Below are 20,419 nucleotides of genomic sequence, written 5' to 3'. Positions count from 1 at the left end.
CTTTAAATAAAGAAAAATTAAGCCCATTTTAAAGATGCATTACATTTAGTCATTTAGCAGACGCTTTTATCCAAAGCGACTTACAGAGAGTTCAGGGAGCAATACACTATTATTTTAAATCAATTTGGGGGTGGATTTTGGGCTAAGCAAAGATATTTTTGTGAAATCACACTAAAACGATATCTGTAACAATATAAAAGTCAAAAAATGTTTATATCACAACAGGGAGGGTTTGTAGGAACATTCCGGATTATTCCGGACTCCGTCCCTTTTTCAGTCGGTCCTGATGGAATTGTTCGGGTGAAGAATTCTATGGAGCTAGACAGAGAGAACACAACCAACTTCAGTTTTCAAGTAAGTGAAACCAAAATCAGAATCAAAAACATAATTGAAGGCAGGGGCGGTCTGGCCATCTGGCGTACCGGGCATTTTCCCAGTGGGCCGTTTACGTATGGGCCCGGAAGGAGGCTGTGGCCTCTAACGTATGGGGCCGTAACGGAGGCGTTGGCCGCTTAGACAGACATATTATAAATGCGAATGCACGCAACGCGAATGCAAGAGACACGTATGCATTTTATCCTCCTATGGTAATGATGTCCTAGAACGGAAAATTGCTAACAACAAAATGTATACAGGTTTGAAACAACATGAGGGTGAGTAAATGATGACAGAATTTTCATTTTTGGGTGAACTGTCTCTTTAAGAGCTATCAGTCTTCACCCATTTTAAGTAGATAGGACTTGAATGACTGAAATAGCAGCTCAAAGGAGTTGAAAATATGGCCATTGAATGTGAAAACATCCCTAAAAGAACTACGGTTTAAATTTAAGTCCAATCGCATTAGTCATATGCTAATTTGAACACTACCATAGTAATCTCGCATTTTCCTTTCCAAAATTAAAGGTTGAAGCACAAGACAATCCTCCGTCCAGCAAGACAGCGACAGCAGAAGTGAACATTATTCTCCTGGATGAGAATGACAACAGTCCACAGTTTACAATGGCCAAGTACGAGGGCAAAGTTTACAGCAATCAGACCACTGAAATGCTTGTTGTCAAGGTGACGGAGAACTGTTTTCTTCTGAGTCATCTTATCGATACTTGAGTACATTTCTGAAGATTGTGGAACTATTATTACATCACACAAACTAAAAACTATATCATATATTTTCACAGGTGGAGGCAACAGACCTGGATGAAGGTCCAAATGGGGAAATCAGTTATGCCATTGAGTTTGGAAATGAAGAAGGTTATTTTGGCATAGATGGGAACACTGGGGAGATTACACTGCTTAATACAATTCCTCTGATGGAAAACAAAATCCTTCAGTTTGCGATGTATGTGACTGCAAAAGATGGTATGTTGTTTTTTTCATGGTAGATGAAAATAGATTTGTCAACTTAGTGACAGTATTACACCAAAATTAAAATGATTATTTATTGACCCTCATGTGGTTCAAAATCTGTCTATGACTCTTTCTTCTGTGAAACACAAAAGATATTTTGAGAAATCGTGTTTATACTATGGGGTCCAGGGTTTTTTGTTTACAATGTTCTTCAAAAGATCTTCTTTTGTGTTCTTCAGAAAAAAGTCATACAAGTTTGGATTGACGTGAGAGTGAGAAATGATGAAGTAATATTTATTTTTGGGTGAATTTCACACCTTCAGGTGGTGTGGTAAGCAGATCGACTTCTGCTCTGGTGGATATCAAGGCACCTGGAGATTCCCATCCACAGTTCCTTCAGAAGACGTACCAGGGTCGTGTCGAGGAAGAGCAGTCAGGAGCAAATATTGTGAAGGTACATGGCCTTACAGCTCAAAGATTTGCCTCAGATGATTTGAAAATTAGACTAATCCAACCTGCACTTTCTCATGTACAGATTGACTTCCTATCCATCGACCCGATCGTTCCTGTGACGTTAACGGTCGAAAGCGAAGCTGACAAGTTCTCCATAGACCAGAGTACGGGTGTTCTGTCAACCAAAGTCAAACTCAACTATGAGCTGAAGAGTAGCTACACTGTTCAGATGTCCATAACAGATGGAACCAACCGGGACGAGGCATCTGTTCAGGTCGACGTCCTGGACATCAATGACAACAGTCCAACGTTTGTACTTAACCCTGCACAGGTTACAATACCAGAAGATCTAACAGGGGGAGATAACGTAACATCCGTCCAGGCCAGGGATGCCGATTCAGATCTGAATGGTGAAGTGCGGTACACTCTTCTGGGAGGAACCGGGAGGTTTAGTATCGAAGAGGAAACAGGAGTGATAACTGTGGCGGCTCCTCTCGACCGAGAGGACAAGGATGAGTACAACTTGGAGATCACCGCCCAAGACCAGGGTCGCCCATCACGTTCCACCACCATCACATTGGACATCTCGGTAACCGACATCAACGACAATGCTCCCATATTTTCCAAGCAACAATACGAGGTCATGGTGTCTGAGCATGCGACGGTAGGAACAGACGTGCTCAACGTAACAGTGGTTGACAAAGACAAGGGTTTGAACGCAGCGGTGACCTATCACATCGTCAGACAAGAGCCGCCTTCCACACCACTCGTCTTTAGCATAGACGCTGTGACCGGTTCCATTCATCTTACTGAAAAGCTGGATTACAACAAAGCGAAGAGGTTTACTCTTCAGGTGGAGGGACGAGATGGAGGAAGTCCCGTTCTTACAGGAAGTGCCGTCGTCATCGTGTGGGTAGAAGACGTGAACGATAAGGCGCCGGAGTTTAGTATGGAGCAGTACAATGTAGCCGTCTATGAAAATCTGCCAAGCGGAGCCGCTCTGGTGTCACTGGAGGTTACAGATGAGGATGAGGTAAGAGAAGATGTGTTTGAATTTCAGAAAGCTTTAAAGGCCACCAAAATTTTGTACCATTTGGTTCTTTTATCTTTCCACTCAGGGTGGGTTTTCGAAAGGCTACTTTATCCTGGATAGTGATACCTTTGCTATCAACAGTCAAGGCGTAATACTGCTCAGGACTAATGCCACCCTGGATAGAGAAACTAAGGACAATTACATACTACAGGTACAAAACACCATTCAAAAACATGTGAAAAACATTCAAAAAACATTTTTAAAATGCTGAATTGTCTCTTTTAGATAATAGCAGTAGACCAGCCTGTGGACGGTCAGAGCGCCACGGCTCAGGTCAACATCACTGTTCTCGACGTCAATGACAACAACCCAGAATTTTTGGCTCTCCCAGAGCGCACTGAGATCCGGGAGGGTGCATACACGTCCTCTTCACCCGCGGTGGTGTGTGTGATCTCAGCAGCAGACTCGGACATTGGAGACAACGGGCAGGTCACCATATCTACTTCCTCTCACAGCGACCGGTTTCAATTTAGAAAGGTGGGAAAACATTTGGTTACAATCAGGCAATTTTGTTTATAAACATGATATGTATTGAAGCATACTAGATAATATACACGCACCTATTGCTCTTTCTGCTCCAGGATGGGACTCTGCTGGCTGTCAGAGAACTTGATCGAGAGACAGAGGACGTGTATGATTTGGTCATCGTTGCTATGGATCATGGGATACCACAGAGAAATGTATCGATTTCCTTTTCTTTGTACTAGTACATGTCATGATGTCAATGTGTGTACATTAGATTTATTTTTCTGTGCATGTTGTAAAAAATACTTACTGTAGTAAGTACTTTTCTCGTGTTTTCTAGTACAAATATAAAAAATCTTAAATCAAGATATTAAGTCTTGTTGTATGCTTAAAACATGAAAAAACATCTGCCAATGGGGTCATTAAAAAAATAAAAAAATTCTTACACAACTGGCTGATTTGTTTTTAGTTTGTTTTAAATATAAACCCAATTAATTTTGATTGATTAAGTAATTATTTTCCAGAAAACAAGACTTAATATCCTAGGATTCTGCTTCTCAAGTAAATGTATATTTATTTAAGACTCCTTATGTGTTTGTACTGGAAAACCAAACAAAAATACTAAATCAGAAATGCATTGTCCTCATTGTATTTCATGTAATTGGGCTCTGTTAAGACCAGCTAGAATCACTGTGTGTGAAATTACGTGTTTGTGTAGTCCATGTCTACACTAAATGTTTTTTTTTGTTCATCAGAACATCACCACGCTGAGGGTCAGAATCACAGATATCAATGACAACGCTCCTGTCTTCAGCTCTAAAACCTACAGCAAAAGTATTCTAGTTAAAGACGCCAAAATTGGAGACCTGCTGTTGACGCTCTACGCTACAGATAGAGATGCTGGAAATAACTCGCTCGTGACATACAGGTATACACCAGATATATATACATAGATGCCTGATTAGATGCAGGCCACTCTATGTAGGTCATCCGCCATATTGGAACCCTCCAAGCCAGTCCATGAACACTCGTGCAATGTGGAATGTCACGTGTTAGCTAACATGTTTACCAGATTTAAAACCACGAACAACCTGTCATTATGTTACACATAGAAACAAAAGGTTAGTCCATTTTTAGAAAGCTCTGCAGTTTTCGCAATCAGAGGCTGTGCAGAGACATCAGCAACCTACAGTAAATATGGGCCGTTCCAAAATGGCGGACGCATCCACGCATCTGGAAAGTTCAAATAAGGCATCTATGTATATATTTATCTATGCTTCGGTCTCTGCTTCTGATCACGGAACTTCATAAAACAAAAAATAAGGGTAAACTCATGTTTCATAGTTTCTCTGAAGACACCTCCGTGGTCTCTCTGGATGCCGAGACGGGAGATATCACTTTGACGTCTGACCTCGGTGACCTCACGGAAGACACGCTGCTTAACCTTACGGCTAAAGCGACGGATCACGGAACGCCATCGAAATCTGCCACAGGTTCTATTTACTTGCACGTACATCTTCAGGAATTTTTTGCAGATTGACTTGACTGTAATGATAATGATGTAACCCCTTTTGTAACCAATAGCTGTCAGCATCCATAACCAGGTCGCTTTGAATTTAAATGCGGTCACAGTTCAGTCTTTTCTAGACAAACACTTTCTGTGTAATAAGATTACTAGAACTTTGCATTTGCATACTGCAGGTAGCATAACCTGTATGCCAGATAAGATTTTTTTAGACTGTATGCCAGATATTTTTGCATGTGCCATTAAGAAAAAACGCAACATCAATCAAGTTTTATTTTCATTCTTCACATTTTTCACTTCAGCTGAAGTCTTGATTGACATCAAAATGGTGTCACTCACAGAGAGCGTGGCCTTTGCGAGCTCCTACAACTTTTCCATTAAAGAGAATGAACCTGCGGCCACAAAAGTGGGTGTGGTCAAAGCATTGACAGGAAGTTCACAGGTTACGGTAAGCTACAGCATGAGGTCGCACGAGGACGTCTTCTCTGTAGATGCCGATGGAACCATCAAAGCTCTCCGAGCGCTGGACAAAGAGAAAGAGGAGTGGTACATTCTCACTGTGGAAGCTACAGACTCCAGAACTCCCCCGAATACAGCTGAGACCACGGTATTATTCCCACATACAATTCTGTCATCAAAGATTGAATTTTAAGCGTTCAAAGATAGGCCAGAAACAAATGATGCATGTGCACAAACACAGACACACGTCAAATTTTTGAGGTTATTAAACTACACATAATTAGTGAAAATGCCGGCTGTAAACATGTCAACGAAACCCGCTCAGCAAGATTTAGTAGCAAAGTGATCTGTCACAACAGAATTTGGTCTGAAACCAAAACGTGCCATTTATCAAAACACTTTACACCAGCGCTATTCAGCTTTGGTCCTTTCCCTGATAGCACACATACGTCTGGGAGACGTCTACTTGATGTATTTTTTTGATTGTTTGCTCATCTGCAATACGTCTTTGAGACATCCCCTGTCAGATGTCATAAAGACAGAAGATGTCTGTAAGATGTTTATGATTTAGAATGTATATAAAACCGTATGTAAAGACATTTATTAGATGTTTTTACACAGTTGATGTATTCCAGATCTCCAGATGACATCTTACAGACGTACCTGTGCTATCTGTGTTAGGACAAGCAATAAGCAAAGTTGAACTCATTTTTACATAATTCTAAGGCTGTGAGGATTTGTGAGTCATTCTGAAACGCAATAATGTGAACTCGCATAGTATGAAGCACAGGTGGAAACATATTCGCATAAAGAAGGGACCTGTGCTCATCTGAACTAACATTTCACTTTCTATCTTCAGGTCCGTGTTCAGGTGGAGAACTTGAATGAAGCGCCTGAGTTTACCACTGAGAAATATTCAGCAGAAATATTCAGCATCTCCCCCTACAAATTCCCCATAGTGAAAGTCCAGGTATGGACATAAATCGTCCGGCACACGTCTTGTTAAAGGAATAGTTTGTCCAAAAATGAAAATGATGTCATCATTTATTGACCCGCATGTCATTCCGAACCTGTATGACTTTCTTTCTTCTGTGGAAAACAAAAGAAGATATTCTGAGAAATGTCTCAGTGGTTGTGTGTCCATACAATGGAAGTCAAAAACATATTTTGTGTTCTGCAGAAGAAAAAAGTCACACAGGTTTAAAGTGACACGAGGGGAAATAAACGATGAGAGCATTTTTATTTTGGGGTGAACTGTCCCTTTAAGGAGAGATATAGCAGTGAGAGATGGTGAAGGTTTAACACCTGGAATAATTGTGGTTGTATGTTCATCAGGCGTCTGACCCTGATGTAGGAGAGAGTTCAGAGCTGCAGTACGCCCTGTTGAAGCCCACCACACTTCTGGATGTGGACCATCTCACTGGTCAACTCTATGTGCTGGATGCATCTAGTTTTGGAGGCTCTCAGGTCACCTGTGAAGTTAAAGCCGCAGATAAACACGGACTGTCCACGACTACAACTGTACAGGTGAGCAGAGAATTGGTCAAATGTTTAAAAAATGACAAAAAAACATCACAACAAAGTATAGAAACCGCACACGCATACTACCCTTAAAAATCTGTCAATTACTTTAGCAAATTTGAATTGAAATGTTCAATAACTAATAAATAATAAAGTAATGCACTTACAGTGGAAGTCTATGGGGCAAGACATTTTAAAGTTGTTTAGACAACACTTTAAAATTAAAATTTCATGATAATTCACTCACCCGCATGTCATACAAAAGCCGTCCACGTGTTTATTTCTTCAGTTGAAACAAAAAATTGAGGCTTATGAGGAAAGCTTTCCAGGGTTCTTATCCATATAATGGACTTCAACGGGGGGCTGTTGGTTAACACTAGAACTCCCGGAAATCTATCACTACGAGAATGGCCGTAGCAGTCATTTTGACCGCTCATATTAGACTGTACATTTTTGTCATTTTTGCCATGCAATATTTACATTCAAAGCTTCTATTGAGATTATAGAATGAAGCTTTGAATGTCTGTTGTCATATATTATAATGTTATCACACTAAAAAAAGTCAAAATCCTCAACCACATAACCAAGTGCCAACCGAACGCAGATGGGCATACATAATACGATCGTTTAAAATAAAATAAATAATTTATATGTTTCATTTTTGTATATAATTTTGCAAAAACTACGAGACCGCACCCGAAGGTGTGTGCCTCGCTTTGTGTAGACTTTCAAAAACAAGTTTTCACTGTGGTGAAAAAACTTTGCTCTTCTGCTTGCCGGTGACCTTTTTTCACCGCAGTGAAAATGTTGTTTTTGAAAGTCTAAACAGCAACAAATATGGATTGATGCAGAATATTTCGTTAGATAAAAACATGTTGTGAATTTTAGAAATTATAATATCTATCCTTTTTTTCTCTATATTTGGATCACACGAATCGTACCCACCACTGGAATCAAAATGTATGAATGAATTGATGTGTTTTGTTAGGACAGGTAATAATAAACGTCAGGACATGAAATTGAAATTCTTAGGAATGTAAAATTTTATTATTTCATTGTCAATCACAGAACTGGGCAGCCTGCTAATTACAGATATTCGAAGTAGATAAAATTATCTAAAATAAAAACAAAATTTTAGAATATAATAAGTAGTAAAATATTACAATATGCATTTCATTGCATTGTAAATACCATATGACAAAATTAGCAAGATCAAAAACAGTTATGAAGAATATTCGCTAACCTGCGGGAAAACGAACTGATTTAGAAAGCTGTATTTCATTTTTGCTGACATTTTGAGGGTAAGCTACGTTTTAGCTTAGCAATAACATAAAAAATTGCCAGATAATAAGTTGCTAGGCAACAGTGGCCAATCTTCAATGGAGGGAAAAAGAGCTGAAATTATGCAATGTCTGTAATGCATACGGTCAATTTGACCGCCATGGCAGTTCGAGGTAGAAATACTCAGAACTCTTTTGTGTTTAGTAATTTTAATAAAGCAACAATGTAAGAACAAAATATGCATATATTTAAGAAAAGTCAGGCTACGGTAGTTATATGGGTTTTATTTCAACAAAGTTGTTACATTGCAAATTTAAAAAACGGTCAAAATGACTGCCTTGGTAGTTCTAGTGTTAAGGTCCAAATTTCAGTTTCATCGCAGCTTCAAAAAGGCTCTAAACGACACCAGCCAATGAATAATAAATGAATTCCAAGAAAACGATAAATTATATACTTTTTAAACATAATATATGACTTTCACTGCCTCGGAGTGCCTCCATGTAGCGCGTCCACGACTTCACGTACTACATAATCACGTTGGAGGCTCACAAGCCTAAATTTGTTTTCGACAGAAGAAATAAACACACGGACGGCTTGTACGACACGGGTGAGTGAATTATCATGAAATTTTAAAGTGAACTACTCCTTTAACACGAGACTAGTGTGGTAAAATTGCTTACTAACCTTAATTGCGTTTAATTCGTCTGTGTAAGATTGATCAAGTTTTAGAATGTTAGAATGAAAATAGAAAATTGATACAAAAGGTTTGAGAAGCTTCTACTATGCTCATATTACCAAATTCTTACTTTGGGATCTGCCAACATGCATTTACATGATTAGAATAAAAATCGACTTGAATTGTATTGAACTCACATAACTGTGCTTGACATCCTCAGGTCAACATTAAAGAGACGGCAACTATCAGCGTCGTGGTGATCTCTCTTAACCAGCCCGTCTTTACTGTGGAGAAAAAACTACCAGAGATTCAAGAGTGAGTCTGATCTGATCAACACACAATTCAAAAACGTATTTCTGTTCAGTGTCTGCTCTTCTGGATGCGCTTGTAATGTTGTATTTTGTACCTGATAAACATTTCACCGTGTTTCGGCTCAGATCTCTGAAGAAAGCTCTAGGCTGGACTGTGAAGATCCTCAGTGTAGCAGCTGAGAGTCAAAATCAGATGCTCAGAGAATCTACCACCAAAACATACATCAGATTTATCGCCGTGGACAGCAGTGGCGACGTCATTCCTGCCGAGGAGGTCAAAGAGTAAGACGAAGTAGTATCAGTATCAGCTAAATTAAAAAAAAATGAAAAAGCTTAAGCCAATACTGTATGTAAATGAACGTGTAACAGTGCAGTTTTGTATTTACAGTAAACCTAGATAGCACATGTGCGTCTGCAAAATGTCTGCTAAAGATCTGGAAAACATCTGCTGTGTAAAAACATCTCATAAACGTCCTCGAAAGAGCTGTTTTACATACATTCTAAATCCTAAACATCTAACAGACATCTTCTAGATGTTAATATGACACCTGACAGCAGATGTCTCAGAGACGTTTTCCAGATCTCCAGAAGACATCTTATATACGTACCTGTGCTGTCTGAGATAATGGTAACTTTGCAGACAAATGTATAGCACTGAAAATATATGACTCTCTCTGTGATTTGAAAGTATAACATGTAGAACAAGGCCAGTTAGTGAAGTGTAAATGATTGCTTGTGGTTACAATAGTTACAACATAACTGTTTTAAAACATAACCCTGGTCATTTTCGCTTGATATTGCACAAGGAGAAAAGGAAGGGATGTCATGTAAAATGTGAATAACCACATCTTTTTATAGACTTTCCGAGAATTCCACCCACAGAAATTGTGATTATAATGCTAATGCACCCAAGACGAAAGAAAAATTCAATACTTGGGCTTCCGAAGTCAGGTTCCTCAGACATGTCGTGTTGACGCCTGCAGGAGGTTACTCAAGGAACAGGCCGCTGTTACAGCAGAACTGGAGAAGGTGTTTGGTTCTGGCTTGGACATCAAGCTGGAGGAAGGTTCTGGAAACTCGGGAGATTCGGGTCAAGCAGCCGTCATTGCCCTCGGCGTTACCCTGGCAGTCTTCGTCGTGGCTTTTGTAGTGCTGATGACCGTCTATGTGGTTAAGTAAGTTACAACAATACAACAGTGTTCTATAGCAGGGGCTACAACGAATGTGTTTTTCCCCATATTTCCATCAACAAATATATTTGGTGGGTCTTCAGATAGATTTCACCGGTCTAGGTGGACCCTGAAATAAAAAGGCTTGGGAAGCCCTGTATTCAGAAAAGCATCTGGTTCACTTTCTCAGACATAATAAATTTAGCCCTGAAACACATAATGAACTTAAACCTTACTTGTCAGAAAATCCAGAATCAGAACAACAACAAAAAAATGATACACTCATGAAATCACAAAGGACCTTATTCTAACTTTCTTTACTAACGTATATTTGTGGTGATATTGTAAACAATATATTGGCACATGCCAGTCCAAAGAAAATATATTTACTCTCTTAAACCAACCTTTAGGTCTTTCCAAAATCTAAAGTTAAAGGTGTAGTTTGTAACTTTTTTTGCAGTTAACTATCCAAAAACCACTCGGCCAGTGTTATATATTTTGTTCAGTTGAGTACTGACAATATCTCAAATTATTACTATCCGACTATTTGTAAATCGTGAGAAAATTGTCATTTTAACCAGTGACATGGCAGTCGCCTGTCAATGGCGTCATGTTACCAAAGACACTAGATGAAAAGCCTGTTGTATGATTGGCTGAGGTTACGCTTTCTCCAGACCTTGCATCTCCCTAATAAAACAGTCTCTGGCATTACTCTCGGTTTCTGCTTTTACTGCAGTAGAAACCATGACAACACAGTCTCGTGGACAAATGTAAAACTATTAGTTTGTAGCTCTTATCAAGCAACTATCTCGTTTTGCGCTGTTGTTATGAAGCACAATTATTCTTTACTGTTTGCAGCTGGTTCTGTCAACAATGACATTTTTACTAGACAGAGACGCTGATCTTATATGTGTTTTACTAGACAGGTGAGCAACTGTTTAGATTCCTTTACTGACAGAAAACGTATGATTATTATATCGATCAACAAGGTTAGTCTTATTGTTTGAATGTATTTTTCTTAAAATAGCACGAGTGTCATGTATAAATTTACTGAACAAGCAGTAATTGTTTTTAGATCATCTAACAAAATAGTAATAAATTAATTTGATGAATTACGTCAAATGCGTCTATTTCATTACGATGAAATAAAGTCATGTCAACAAATGCAACATTTATGAAACTTTATTACTTTACATCAGCCATAAACGTGATTTCTCATTCACGTCTGATTGATTATTTGTGGTGGAGTTGAAGACGACAGTTCCCATCATTCCACGCTCCTTCAAAGCGTCATCAAGCCGTTGTTGTTGTTTTGAACCTCTGTTTTGACTGTGCGCCCTCTAGCGGCGGATTTTACAAACTGTGCCTTTAATACAGTAACTCACTACTGATTAAAGGTACAGTAAGCCACTTCTGAGAAACACTTGATATTTGAGATCGATACCCAAAAGAAACGCCTGCCCTCAAAGTATTGAACCCATGCTCCCTCTCTCCTGCACCTTCATGAGTGTACGTAGGGCTGCACGATAATTTACCGCGATATCACTAAATCCTATTGTAATCGCGCTGGCTGCGATAAGCAATGTGTCGATATTTTTTTTTAATGCGCGGCTTGTCCGTGAAGCACGGCTCTGGGATCAGTAGGAAATGCTGCTCGATCTAAAAGCAGTGCGAGTTTGAGTCGCTTATAATGTGCATTTAAAAAGCAACACCTGTCAAACATGATCATTATAAATATACTTTATTATCATAAAAATACCTGATGAGGCTTGAGTAACAGTGATAAAAAGATGTCCATAGGAATTTCCTAGATTCTAGAACGTGTTATGGTCTTCTTCTGCAGTGCGTATTTGGAGTTTCAGCACGAGAGCGCCCTCTGGCTTTCGGATGCAGCAGCATTTTCCCATACTTCATTCAAAAGCTGTGCATAAATCACATGATATTTATCGTCGGTTTATCGTGACAGCCCTAAGTGTACGCGCCCCCTACTGCTGACTGGCTACGATGTGTTATGGTGTTATGTGGATCTGTCTGATACACTTTGGTTTTTCTCCAGTTTAAACATTAAGGAGTATGTGCAAACAGTATCTTTATTTGGCAAAACACACAGAACAGACATGTAGAAAATATTCACAAAAACGTTTGTTTTGGTGTTGAAAAGCATTTCTCAAAAATTGCTTACTGCACCTTTAACATGAATGTAAATAACTTACGTCATTAATAGCAATTGACAACAGATTAGGCAGTCACAAAATCAGATTTTCACAACACAACCATTATGCTGATGTCTATTGTAGTAAATTATGATATCAGCCAAATGCATCTTTAATTCATTGTTTTCTTTTTTTCTGAAAACAAAAAGTTTGTAATTGTTGTGGCTCTTGGGTTAAACCAGATATTGTCACAAAATTACTTACAATATTATTATGAGTAGTATTAGCACAATACCAATAATTACGGTTATTAATATCCCGATTATTGTCAATATTGCGACATCCCTACAACAGAATTATAACGAAGTGTAACTGCTTTTAAAGGGATAGTTAATCCAAAAATAAAAATTCTGTTATCATTTACTCATGCTCATGTCATTTTATAAATTACTTTGTTCTGATGAACACAAAGACATTTGGAAGAATGTTAGTAATTTTCAGTTCCGAGACATCATTGACTACCATAGGAAGAATTAAATGGTAGTCAAGAGTGCCCCAGAACTCTTTGTTTTCCTAAATTCTTCAAAGTATCTCATTATGAACGTGAAAGTGACCTATTAGTCAGATATGGTGACCCATACCCGAAATGTGACCTCTGCATTTAACCCATCCAGAGAGTAGTGAACACACGCACAGCAAGTGGTAAACACACGTACACCCGGAGCAGTGGGCAGCTATCACTGCAACGCCCGGGGAGCAAGTATAGGGTAAGGTGCCTTGCTCAAGGGCACCTCAGTCGTTACCCGCCGGCCCTGGTCACGAGTCCGACTCTCTAACCATTAGGCCACGACTGCCCCCAAACAGAAAATGTTTGCTCGTCTTAAAATCAATGAAGCGCGCACCGTTCACCGTTCTCGTTAATCTGACAGATTAATCCTTTTGGAATAATGCCCAAAACACTACAATTTTGTAATGGTTTTAATGCAAAAAGCTAATGGTTCACAATGGTGTTTTAATGGAAACCATTCATTTCTGTGGTTTCTTTTGGTCAGCAGGGTTGTTACATTTATAATCTGATCTCTTGAGATCAATCTGTCATATACAGGTATTTTTTGCTTCTTTATATATAGTTTATATATACATATAAAATATATCTAACACATTATCTTATCTATCCTCAATGTACAGTATGGGGGGGCAGTTCATTATAACTGTTATATAATGCACATTATTTTCTTGCTTAAGGTTTAGAAAAGTGAACAAGGATACAGATTCAGACAAAGAGAGTTTCAATATAGACAAACAAGACCCATTCAAACACAGATCCAGCATAGCTGAAAACTGTAACTACTATAGGTGAGTGCCAGAATTATTACATGCAAACACTTCATTTTGTCTCATTTGTTTAAAAATGTGTTTTTTAAACAAACTGAACATGTTCCTTTTTAAATACAGAAACCCAGAAGTTGTCAAAACAAAAGAGGTAAAAAAACTAAATGAGCTTGCAATATTAAGTAAAATAACAATATCAATATTTATATGAAACTTTTTTGCAAAAATTTTCGCAAAAGTTTTGCAAAATTCATCTTTCAATGTCTGTATAATTTTGTTTTCCAGGAGCAGAATCATCACCAGTGGGACGAGAATCACAGTGATGATAGAAATGAAAGCAGCGTCTCCGCCCTCTAAAAAGTTCAGCTTGTTGTCATCAGTCAATAAGAGAATAGACGTCATGAGCTTGTGTGTCTTGAACATGAATCACATCTTTGTTTCAACATTTTTCTAACCTGTGTGTAATTCAGCTGCTTTGTTCCTTTTGCTACCTGAAAAGCATTTTGCAATTAACAGAAATATTTTGCACTTTAACTGGATCAACTGTTCTTGTGCAGCGAAACGTACAACGTTTAATTTGTGTTTTTGAAGACGTAAATATTCATGAGAATAATTCAATGTAACTTTATAAAAAATAAACAACTTTGTATGCAACTAAGCATATCTCACAGGTCAGACCGTGGCTTTCAAGTTTCCATATAGTATTTATTAAAACCAGTGGAGCGGCAGTGTGTTTGGAATAAGATAGTGCCATACTAATAAAATGATTTAGTAGTTCGCTAGACAAATTATGTAGTATGCAAATTTAGTTTCGCAAGAAGCAAGTCATATATGGATGACCAATGCGAAGTAAAAATGTGTGGAAGTATATAACAAATGACACTGTATCCCACAATTCAAGGGCTTTTAACGTTAACGAAAACTATTTAAAAATAAAATATTCGCCTAAATATTATTTGGAAACTTAAACTAAATTAGAAATGTTGCCTGAAACTTAAATTTAAGTTTAAGTTGAGGCATTAAAATTATTAACAGAAAAAAGAAAACAAAAAAACTTATTTAGCAACATTAAAATAAATAAATATGGTAAAAATAAAATGATCAAGAAATCTAAAAATAGGAAAGTAAAAGCTATTTCAAATAATTATTCTTATAAAGTCTTATTCTTTTCCCAAGACAATATTTGATCAGCTCATATAACCAAATGAATAAAAAATTACTTTTCACGATAACTGCACACTACGCAATGGTACAAAACGATGTAGTGCTGTACCTACAAAAAGAATGTAAGCTAGTACACAATTTCACACAGGGCCGTGAAGCTCATTTGGAATCCTTCACACTAGACAGAGTTACACTCAAAACACTGCTACAGAAGAAATCAGCCAACAGCCTGCTTTTGACTCAGTTCATAATTAAATCATATTAAAATTTTATTAAGTTATATCCTATATTAAAATAAATCAAAACAGAAAGAAACTCAAATACATAGAACGCAAGAATGACATCCAATAGATTATGGAATGTATTTTGGTAAATAAAATAGAGCTCCAACTGTTCCAGCAAATGTGCAATATTCAGGCCAGAAATGTTCTCTGCCTGAACAAAAAAGCACCTTAAGTTTCTATATACACAACGTAGGTATATATACAGTACAAGAGATGTACATATACAGTATACTGCGCTCCATTGGATATATACTGTATACATATATCTTACCGAAATATATACATATATATATATATATATATATATATATATATATTTTACCATCTCATTTACAAAGCCAGGCAACATTTAGAAGATTCTTTACAGAATCAATGCTTTTGTGGTTCTTTCTTCGTTTCAATGCACAAGTAAACATAGTTTTTGATATTCACCACAGAGAAAAAAATGTCTGCGAGTACAAAACTGGCACAGAAGACGATCAATAATACACTTGAATAAAATCGCAAAATTAAATTATGCACTGACGGGACTAAAATGTTGTAAACCTTTTCCCTGTTTCACTGCAGCTTCAAAAACAAACCACTTCAAAAACGGAAAAAAATGTTTAAAAGAAAATAATGCCCTTTGCGCTATTTGAGTTAAGTTACCGTGGTAACCACTAACATTCAGGGCAACACGGTGACGGGAAAACAGCTGATGAGTGACGGCAAAGGGCAAAAAAAACCTGACTCAAATTATTCTGAAAATGAAGATAATAGAGAAAACAGCAAAATGACATCACAAAGCCGAGGGGCACGCCCCTCCTTTCCCGCCATTCAACAGTTTGGCAACCACGGCAATAGTGGCCTCGACAGTGCGACAAAGCGTTTCCAAAGCATCCTGCTGCTGCGCTGCAGAATTAAACGTTCCCTGTGAGAGGGCGTGGCCACATGCTCCCGACTCCGCCTCCTGGAGTGAACAGCCTCGCCCCTCAGCACCATCCGGAAGGCTGGAGAGCAGCAGCGCGGATTCAGCGGAAGAGGAGGGGACTTCCTCTCTTTCCGGTTCTCCTTCGTGCTCTTGCGTCTCATTCCTTCTACCTTCCTCCTCCTCTTCCTCTCTTCGTTGTGGCTGAGTTTCACCTGTCCGACTAAACGCTTCGGGAAGAGAGGACGACGACGAAGAGGACGAAGAGGACGACGACGATGACGACGAAACGTCCATTTTTTTCTCCTCCAGGGATGCGCTGTCAGGAGAGGGTGGCTCGTTTTCCGTTCCCGGGTCGATGAGGGAGGAGTCTCGGGTCTCCGTGTCTGAAGTGCTGGTCGGCGTTAGCGCCTCGCCAGGCTCCGCCTTCTGCTCCGAGCAGGGAACCAATGAAGAAGAGGTCGAGGGAGGGCAAACGGAGCAACTGCAGCCGCCATCTGCTGGACGATCGTCAGCGCTGATGCTCACCCTCCTGCGCTTAACGGGGGTGACACCTTCTTCCTCCACTGAGAGAGAGAAAACATAACGCAGCAATAAGCGACAAGCGGTGATTTTAAAACGGCTTGAGCAACGCGAGACCAATTCACCTTTGACTTTTCGTTCCTTTGCCTCAATCTCCAACGTGGCCCGATGCTGCAGACACAGTTTGCATTTCGACAGCAGCTCCTGTAACGCCGGACCCAAAGCCGGGTCTAACTGCTGAGGGGTGTAAACCGAGAGGATCAACACCAGCGCCCGCAGATCCTGCGATAGACAGAAACAGAGAGAGACGAAGACAGATGAGTTGAGTTCAAAGGCTCGTACGAGAACTAAAGAGGTCACGGTACTAACTGCATTGAGGAGGCCGCTGGTTTTGCCGAGTTCTGCTCTCTGATTGGTCAGTTCAGGCTGCAGGCTGTGGTATTCGTTCAAAAGGTTGGTCACCAACACGTTGATGAGGTTGGAACAGCTTTGGCCTGATAACACTTGGACCTGCACCTGAGGTTTATTTTTCAGAGTACATTTGTCAATGTTGTAAATGTCGAGTTTGTTTGACACGTACATTGCGTGTGTGTGTTTACCTTGTGTAAGAAGCAAGTGAGGAAAGAGTAGGCGACATTGTTGTTGAGGAAAGACCTCTCGTCCATCAGGATGCATTTCATGTACTCTCCGAAAGCCGGATCTTCACACAACAGCTTCACACACGACTGCGCCATCGCACACTGACAAACAGGAGACAAAAGTGAAGACTTAAAAAGTGCGTGTACGTCCTGAATGGTTTAAAGCGTCAGGAATAAGGAAAGCATATTTTGTTTGAATATTATTAAACCAGTCAAACTGGAATCAGAGCGGCATTACCTGAAAACTCTTTGACAATTATCCAAATTGAAAAATATTGACATAGTTTTCGCTGTTATTACCTAATAAGGAAAGACTGACCAGCTCCTGTCACAGACGTTCTTGTAAAATTAGTCCAACTGTTAGTTTTATAACAATATAAAAACTGACATTCAAATAACAAATCTATTTCTACTGTAATTGATTAATTTCCAACATTTCATTACAGAAGGTTCAATTACAGCTTCCTTATGCAATTGAATTAAAACAGAATTTGTCGTCCATAAAAAGCTCAATTCAAAAAAGTTATTAAGAAAGCTTAAACCATATTAGGGCAATTCCAGCATTGTGGGTGCAAGTCAAAACTTGAAATATCAATTCTCAGAGAATGTATTTTACCCAAATATATTGAATCATCGGTTTATAATTGACTAAACAACTGACGATAGAGTCCAGACATCAAAAGAACATACTTTTTTTTTAGAGACAACATATTTTGTAGGATTTCTGTGAATTACAATGTACAAACCGGAAGCAAAAATACCCAACAACTGGAGAAGGTATGGCTCTTTATAGAACAAACAATAGTTACTATATCTTCATTTTGGATGTGACAATTCATTTACCAGAATATGGAAAACTAGGCTTTAAAAACTTTAAGAGAGACTTCACATGGGGATTTGAACCACCAAATACTAGCATCTGATCTATCAGTATGGTGAAAACCTTTGGTAAAAACTTTTTTTTTCATCTTAAGGTTGATAGTTTCATGGAATTGCCCAAGCGCTAACTTTATCAAGCAGTAAAAACATGAAAACATCTGTTGGCAACTTATACTGTAGTTAAAAAACGCCTTAGCCCTACGACACGCATCTTACTTTTTATATGGCGACATGTCATAGTATACTTTAATAGCCCTCATTTTTATTTGAAATTTTTAATACGTTTTCTTTTTATTCTAAGCAAATCCTAAGGGAAAGACAACTAAAGTCTTACCAATCTTAATGATTAGTTTTGCATTATTTAATAAAGGTCACGAAAACAAAGGCCCTTTGTGTATATGAACAGGTGTGTGAATATGTTTAAGACATAAAGAGAGATCACGGCTCATCAAGAAGGTTGGTGAGTTTCTATCACCTCTCCTACATCCATTATGCAAAAGAACGTGGCTTTTCGCTGGTGTTCTCAACACTGCTGTTTTGCCAATTTGTCACCCTGTCAACGGTATCTAACTGGCTAACACGGAAACAATGAAGGTGACTTCTGATCGGGTGTGTATTTCACACCCTTTTTCAGTAGCAAATGTACTGCCACTATTGTGACAAATCAATCGCTTCCAAGAACGTTCACTGTCTGCTGCTCAATGTATTTACTTACAAAAAGCATGAGGCTTACGGTTTATTTGCACGCAATGAATTATCGCAGACATCTGTACGATTTTTCGCAACGAAACCGTCGTTAGATATTAAACAATATATTGGTCACACTTTATTTTAAGGTCCAATTCTCAGTATTAATAAACCATTAACCAGGATGTTTACCTCCGTAAACTCCTAATTTGTTGCTTATTAATAGTTAGTAAGGTAGTTGTTAGGTTTAGGTATTGGGTAGGATTAAGGTAGAAGTAGAATATGGTCATGTTGAATATGTGCTTTATAGGTACTAATAAACAGCCAATATACTAATAATAGGTATGCTAATAAGCAACTAGTTAATAGTGAGAATGGGTCCCTATACTAAAGTGTTACCAATATTTTAAAAGTCGCTGGTGTCAAGGAGGCGGATTTTTGAAGACTTCTTAAATGATAAGAAGTTCGTAAGAATGTTCCTAATTGCGATTCTCGAACATTTCTAAAGTTCTTAAATATTCTCTTAACAACATATTTATTTTTCGTAAAAATAAAATGACACATGCTTAATCAATGATACGCCTGCTCGTAAGGGCAACAGTATATTTATTTTTCCAATAAACTTTATTTGTGTAACAAGCGCCTCGCATTCTTGTGTATACATATCTTGGCGTGTGTTAAACGGCATTCACACAATATTCTATTTATGCTATTTAATACTTTTATTTATACTGGAGAGAGAAAAAATTACCTGAGATTGCGCAAGTTCTGTCCACAGTTTTGGAAAGAGAGCCAGGTGCAGAGGAAGTCCTTCATAAGCTATCAACACACCTGTAGACAAGTACAAAAGAATCAAAACAAACAAGGGATACGTACAGCATATATTTTTTGCGATTTCTATGCAAAAGCATTCTCCCACAAGTTTCATGCACGAAGAAGCACTTAAAACACGATAAACTATAAAAACCCCAAAACTTGAAGTCAAGAACTCTTACTGAGTTTGATTAGCGTCTCTGTGAATTTCTCGCAGTTGATGGCGACTCTACAGAGCAGGTGAATAAACTGATGGTATGACAGGAAATAATCCAACAACATCCTGTCGTACACCTCGTCCTTACCCTAAAGGAAACGCAAAGACACTCAGATCTCAGATGACACACACACACACACACACACACACACACACACACACACACGAACTAAAGCTCGTATTGACCTCGGTTCTCTTTCTCACACACACCTTGCTGGTTTCCACCATGGAGGGCAGCAGGCACATGTTGAGCTCGGGTCGAGGAGGTCGGATGTTGTTCTTTCCTCCCATCAGTTTGATGTTTTCTCTACAGGGCAGATACGGCCCAAATGACACTATAGACACACAAACAAAGTGTTACACAACAGAAAAATACACAGTACAGCAAGAAAATAGTAAACCCCTTACGATCATGCTACAGGTTGTTAGGGGTGGTTGCCAGGGAGTTGCTATGGTGTTCTGAGTGGTTGGCCAAAAACTAGAATAACCATACACTGCGACCGCCTGGATGTACCTGACGGAGTGT

At 38.7% G+C, this 20,419-nt stretch overlaps 2 protein-coding genes across 7 annotated transcripts in view; one reads left to right on the top strand and one right to left on the bottom strand.

The window, feature by feature from the left end:
• Window positions 1-4,688: 4,688 nt before the first annotated feature.
• Window positions 4,689-15,084, top strand: LOC130553047 (protocadherin Fat 4). The gene is made up of 10 exons (XM_057331786.1): window positions 4,689-4,848; window positions 5,222-5,487; window positions 6,199-6,309; window positions 6,675-6,866; window positions 9,038-9,132; window positions 9,255-9,410; window positions 10,112-10,303; window positions 13,696-13,806; window positions 13,906-13,933; window positions 14,068-15,084. Exons 1-10 carry the CDS (start codon window positions 4,689-4,691, stop codon window positions 14,137-14,139), a joined length of 1,383 nt encoding a protein of 460 aa, XP_057187769.1. The 3' UTR covers window positions 14,140-15,084.
• A 106-nt stretch (window positions 15,085-15,190) lies between these two features.
• The window catches only part of usp34 (ubiquitin specific peptidase 34), a 56,195-nt gene continuing 50,966 nt past the window's right edge, over window positions 15,191-20,419 (bottom strand). For all 6 annotated transcript variants that reach the window (XM_057332486.1, XM_057332489.1, XM_057332487.1 and 3 more), the window contains 7 exons: window positions 20,104-20,228; window positions 19,859-19,982; window positions 19,615-19,694; window positions 17,259-17,399; window positions 17,029-17,175; window positions 16,785-16,941; window positions 15,191-16,703 (listed from right to left, as the gene is read on the bottom strand). In XM_057332486.1, the coding sequence (XP_057188469.1) occupies window positions 16,009-16,703; window positions 16,785-16,941; window positions 17,029-17,175; window positions 17,259-17,399; window positions 19,615-19,694; window positions 19,859-19,982; window positions 20,104-20,228 (1,469 nt within the window). In that variant the 3' untranslated portion in view covers window positions 15,191-16,008. The remainder of the gene's footprint in view (window positions 16,704-16,784; window positions 16,942-17,028; window positions 17,176-17,258; window positions 17,400-19,614; window positions 19,695-19,858; window positions 19,983-20,103; window positions 20,229-20,419) is intronic.

Source organism: Triplophysa rosa, linkage group LG4 (genome assembly GCF_024868665.1).
Source record: "Triplophysa rosa linkage group LG4, Trosa_1v2, whole genome shotgun sequence".
In the NCBI taxonomy this organism is placed as follows: Eukaryota; Metazoa; Chordata; class Actinopteri; order Cypriniformes; family Nemacheilidae; genus Triplophysa; species Triplophysa rosa.
The sequence above is the reverse complement of the archived record's forward strand: the minus strand, read 5'-3'. Positions and strand labels throughout refer to the sequence as shown.

What these genes read in the sequence shown, in the direction of transcription:
- LOC130553047 (XM_057331786.1), top strand. Translation starts at nt 4,689, where the DNA reads ATGTTTCATAGTTTCTCTGAAGACACCTCCGTGGTCTCTCTGGATGCC. An exon ending in GCCATCGAAATCTGCCACAG is followed by an intron (nt 4,849 to 5,221) that starts GTTCTATTTACT and finishes TGTCACTCACAG; the next exon opens with AGAGCGTGGCCTTTGCGAGC. An exon ending in CCACGACTACAACTGTACAG is followed by an intron (nt 6,867 to 9,037) that starts GTGAGCAGAGAA and finishes TGACATCCTCAG; the next exon opens with GTCAACATTAAAGAGACGGC.